At 37.3% G+C, this 4,906-nt stretch overlaps 1 protein-coding gene across 1 annotated transcript; it reads right to left on the reverse strand.

Moving 5' to 3' along the window:
- LOC107622917 (protein NTM1-like 9) lies at positions 1,220-4,506 on the reverse strand. Its single transcript, XM_016324994.2, has 6 exons — positions 3,996-4,506; positions 3,608-3,885; positions 2,937-3,239; positions 2,364-2,633; positions 1,800-2,228; positions 1,220-1,710 (listed from the first exon to the last, which is right to left on the reverse strand). The coding sequence occupies exons 1-6, from the start codon at positions 4,201-4,203 to the stop codon at positions 1,420-1,422; spliced, it is 1,779 nt and encodes a 592-aa protein (XP_016180480.1). The 5' UTR covers positions 4,204-4,506; the 3' UTR covers positions 1,220-1,419.

Here is a 4,906-nt window from a genome sequence, read left to right on the forward strand (position 1 = left end):
TTGTTATTGTTTGGACATTATTTCCGTACAGAGCATTTAATCCGCTAGCACCTGTTTTTTTTTTTTTCCTGTATATATTTAGTTACTTACGATTGAATACTTCGTAAACTCGCATGCAAAACACCCCGTAGAAGTTAGCGAACAAATATAGAATAATGACATACTACCATCTCCATAATCATCCTAATTTTCTACTATTTTATGTTAGAAAAATTCATTAGAAGGATAAAATAAAAGGGTATAGGCTAGTACCATTATTATTAGAGTAAACCATAACAAAAATTCTAGAAATATTGAATTCTTGAAAACAATAAATTCTTCCTTCTCGTTAACGACATATTACTTTTAAAAACTTTTAAAACATAATAACAGCATCCAACCGTAAAGAAAGATCGTACCTGTTAACAAAAGTGGTCATGTGACAAACAGAAATACTTAGGTAATATTCGTTAAGCTAATACGACACCATTATTATAACCTATTCCCACATTACAAACTCTAATTTCCTAGTTGTCAACCTTAATTTTCTAAAATTTTCAAATTATAAACCCTAATTTCCCAAATTTGAACCCGAATACAACGATGGACGATCTCAAATCACCACCATTAACAACTCTTAATTTAATTACAAATTCATTCTCATAAAACAGTATAAAACACTTTGACAAACATTAATCAAAATCTAAATAAACTAAAAATATACATATAAAAAAATAGAGAACGAAAACGAGAGGGAGTTGGTGGCGCGAAGAGAGTCGAAGGCAGAGGAAGACGAAGAGGGCGGAGACTGAAGTAGAGCCAAAGCAGAGGCAGATAGAGACGACAGATTAGGAAGGCAGATTGAAATAAAGAAAGAGGCAAGGCAACAATAAAGGACATAGTTGGCAACACGCACAGAACAAAGGAGAGAAGGTGAAGGGAGGGAGAAGGTAGGAGTGATGAGGAGGGGAGAAGAGAGGCATAAAGAGAAGAGATATTAGGTTTTATAATTTCTAATGAAAGCCACCAAAACATTTTTGTTCGATAAAGAAATTGGTATTTTTATTGCATTTTAAAATATTTTGAGGATATTTTAATTATTAATACATTTCTGTTAATGTTTTGATAATTAAAGAACATTTTTAGTGCTTTACTCTCATCATTATTACACGAATAGCTTTCTTGGCATTCATAGGTAGTAAGCAAGTAATTAAGAGAGAAGAAAACGGTAACACAAGTGTTGATCTAAATTCTACTAGCCAGCGAGGTAAGCAACTAAGTATATTATACAGCTACATATTGAAACGCATACTCTCTCACAATAGAGTTATCAACAAATCTAGGAGTCAATCCTAAAAGCCTCCACAACTGGCCCTAAAAAAAGAAAGGAAAAAAAAATGGAGGCACATTACACGCATAAAGGAATGATCTCCTAGAAGTTCATAAGTTAATATATCCCCATATGTTAGCAAAGAACACAAACGAGACCAATACAAAGGCAGAAGCCACAACAACACAAGACCACATTTTGAAATTGGAGGAAGCCTTTGATATGTAACTAAGCCTTCTGCGCAATAATCCCTTCAACCCCAACATGGAAGAACCTCCTTTAGCAAGTTTAGATATCATGTTTCTTTTATCAGTTGATTCAGTTTTCTCCTGGCGTTCATTCAGATCATTAGCAGTATCATGCTTATCTGCAGTATGACTTTTGAAAGTTTTGTTTTTGTTCTACAAAAGCAAAAAACAAATCTCATGAACACGTGCACAGACAATTCTTTATATAAACCAAAGCTAAATAAACGAAATTAGCTTCTTACCCCTGCAATTATTGGTTTTGAATCATGCTCTTGTTTAGGACTCCCATCATCTGCCATCTTGTTTGAGACATCTGCACACTGCTTTAACAATCGGATTCTCCTTGCTGCATTACCTTGATCTGTAAAGATCATTGCTGGTTGTTCATTTCGCACTTGTCGAGTCCTTATCTTGATTCCAGTATCACCACTAACATAGGTATTAAGGTTTCTCGGCTGCTCATAATCATTGAATACGTTATACACTTGGACTGTTCTGGCATCCGGAAAAGAAGCCATCTGGGAATTGTTTTGAATTAACGCGACACTGCTCTTCTGCTCATCAGCACTGAAGTCAGACGTGAAGGTGCTGCAAAATTGCGGAGTTGTTGCCAAAGCAACCTTTCTGTGAATTGCCTCCTCGGGATAAACAACATTCGTCGGGTGTACACACTGAAGAATACAGAGAACTATAATTATAAAGAATTTTCAAGAAACAATGCTAAATAATATAGCTGCTGCTCAGGGTTGATGAACCACACTCAATACAATGACCAAAATATAAATAGCAATAGAGCTGTTACTCACTGTCATATTGGTCAGCCCTGCATCTGGTTCGCTACCTGATACACTTTGCTTAACATTATTAAAAAAGTTGTTCTGTGCTTGACTATAGGGATCCTCATAGGAGATCTCATCCCAATTGACAGAATTTAAGATGTCTGCAATATTTGTCTCATTGTTTGCTTGGTAGTAAAATTCTGGTGGAATATGGCTATGGACTGGGGAGAATAATTTGTCATCAAATATCTTGTCTTCGGGGTCATTGAATATGTCCCAATTCAACGGCGGAATGTCCTGTCAGAAACATAAATTCAGTTACTAAAATAAATAAAATGCACACTAAGAAATCCATACATATAGAGAAGTGGAGATACTCAATTTTTTTATGGTGATAAAAACATTATTTTAAAGTAATGTATACTGAAACCTAACTGAAAGATAAACTGCTATTCTCATAGCAAGTGAACATTGAAATCACTCTAAATTATCCTCTAGGTAGTCAGAATTCTCCATTGTGACTTTAGGATTTATTTTTTCCCCCAAAAGAACATGATGATGATCCAGTAAAATATTCAAACTGAGTCAGTCAAATCTAACCTCAGCAGGTAGTTCAAAAGCTTGATTTCGCCTTTCACAAGCATCATATCCGTCACTATGGCAATCAGCAGAGGTTATAACGTTGGAAACCGCTTCCTCAGAGTTCTCAGGGATAACACCCTGGTGCTTCTCATCTGTAACTTGAGACGGCGATACTTCAGCCAGAGCCTGATCAGACTGTATTTCTTCAGGGGAGTAATTGGCCGCCATGGGAGCCGAATCTGTTTGTTCCACCTCATCACAGTTTGAAACCTCAAGACTCTCATCTTGTTTCTTGAATAACCGGCAGAGTACATACGCATTCTGTTACAAACCAAACCAAATAAACAGACTTGTAGGAATCAATAAACATATCCCAACCATGCTAAATATTTACCAAAATCACCACCAGTATAAAATACATGCTAAAATACAAAATACACATGGAAAATAAGTTAAACAACACATATTTATACACAAATAGATGGTGGCGCTGTTTGGTGGCCGATTTTGGTGTACACCATTTTCGAACATATCCTGTAGGAGGCAGTGGATATGATAATAGTGGTAAAAAATTGAACATATAAAATGAAATACAAGATCCCAATAACCTCTACAAAGATCCAATGGTAAATCACAACATACATAAAAAGATGATATACATATACATATGTAAGTATAGGTACAGGTACCTGTCCAGGGTTGGTGCCATCAAGCTCCTTGAGGGTGGGGCGGTACTCATGCATGACCCAATTGGTTCTCTTCCCTTTGGGAGCACGACCTGTGTAGAACACCAGAGTCTTCTTCATCCCAATCAAGGTGGAACCTGACTTGATCTTACGATCTTTTCCTGTGGCCTTCCAGTACCCATGATTCGTTGCTCGGTTCAACCGGTGACCATTTGGATACTTCCGGTCCTGTGGACAGAAGAAGAACCACTCCGGATCCTTGTTTCTTATCACCGACAAATCTGCAACAAAATAAAAAGAAGTTACGATCACGTTATTGTCATCAAATTCAGAAACAGGGAACATGAGCAGAAAATTAGTAAAGCCAAGAAACTTCATCTATGATTGATACCTGGCAAGTCCCAAGGCTCCCATTTGCAAACATCGATTTCTCGAATAACCCAGACTTCTTCTCCATTTCCGTTGATTTTCTGTCTCAGATAATAGTCAACAAGCTCCTCGTCGGAAGGTCGAAATCGGAAACCTAAGGGAAGCGAATTGAGAGACAAAACTGCAACCTCGCCGGCGTGCGGCGGATAACAGTCAACAACGGCTCCCATTGGACGAGCTCTTATATTTCCGGTTTATGATTTTGCAGCAGAGACGAAAACAGAGAGAAACGAAAGAGAGAAAAAAGAAGCGAAAGAGAATGGGATGATGAATTATAAAAGCAAATGAAGAGATGAGGAAGGAATCAGAGGAATAATTCGATTCAATATTTGGTGAGAATTTGGGGTGTGATGGGTGAGTGGCCCCTTTAGCTTTTGCTCACTTTTTATTTATCAGACATTCAGACTAACAAAGTAGTCGCCAACAAAGTAAAAGAAGTTGCACAGAAAGTGAAAAAGAAAGAGAGAGAAGAAAGAAAGTTTCGTCAGTGCTACACACTGTAGAGTACTAATACTGCTTTCATAGTTTACGTGACAAGCGCGTTCACGGTTCCTCGTGTATATCCCGCGTTACCATTGTTTACCCTTGGTTTTTGCTTCCGAAACTACAATTTTGCCACTTTTGAAGTATATGGCGCGGACTGAGTTGATGGAATATAGAGGGGTACAGTTGGAATTAAAATTATGAGTGTGGTTGTTGTTGTTCAAAAAGGAAACTGCAGAAGGAGGGAAAAAAGGACATGCTGTCAAGCAAATGAAAAGCTGACGCGTGTACCTGAAACGGACGAGAGGTCCCTCATTTTACGTCGTGAGTAAGGAAACGCAAGTTTTGCCCCAAAAATTTAAATGAAAAAAAAAAAAAAATAGATATACA

The sequence above is a fragment of the Arachis ipaensis genome, chromosome B10 (genome assembly GCF_000816755.2).
Source record: "Arachis ipaensis cultivar K30076 chromosome B10, Araip1.1, whole genome shotgun sequence".
NCBI classification, from domain to species: Eukaryota; Viridiplantae; Streptophyta; class Magnoliopsida; order Fabales; family Fabaceae; genus Arachis; species Arachis ipaensis.

What these genes read in the sequence shown, in the direction of transcription:
- LOC107622917 (XM_016324994.2), bottom strand. Translation starts at nt 4,203, where the DNA reads ATGGGAGCCGTTGTTGACTGTTATCCGCCGCACGCCGGCGAGGTTGCA. An exon ending in CTTTTGAACTACCTGCTGAG is followed by an intron (nt 2,634 to 2,936) that starts GTTAGATTTGAC and finishes TGTTTCTGACAG; the next exon opens with GACATTCCGCCGTTGAATTG. An exon ending in CAAAACCAATAATTGCAGGG is followed by an intron (nt 1,711 to 1,799) that starts GTAAGAAGCTAA and finishes TTGCTTTTGTAG; the next exon opens with AACAAAAACAAAACTTTCAA.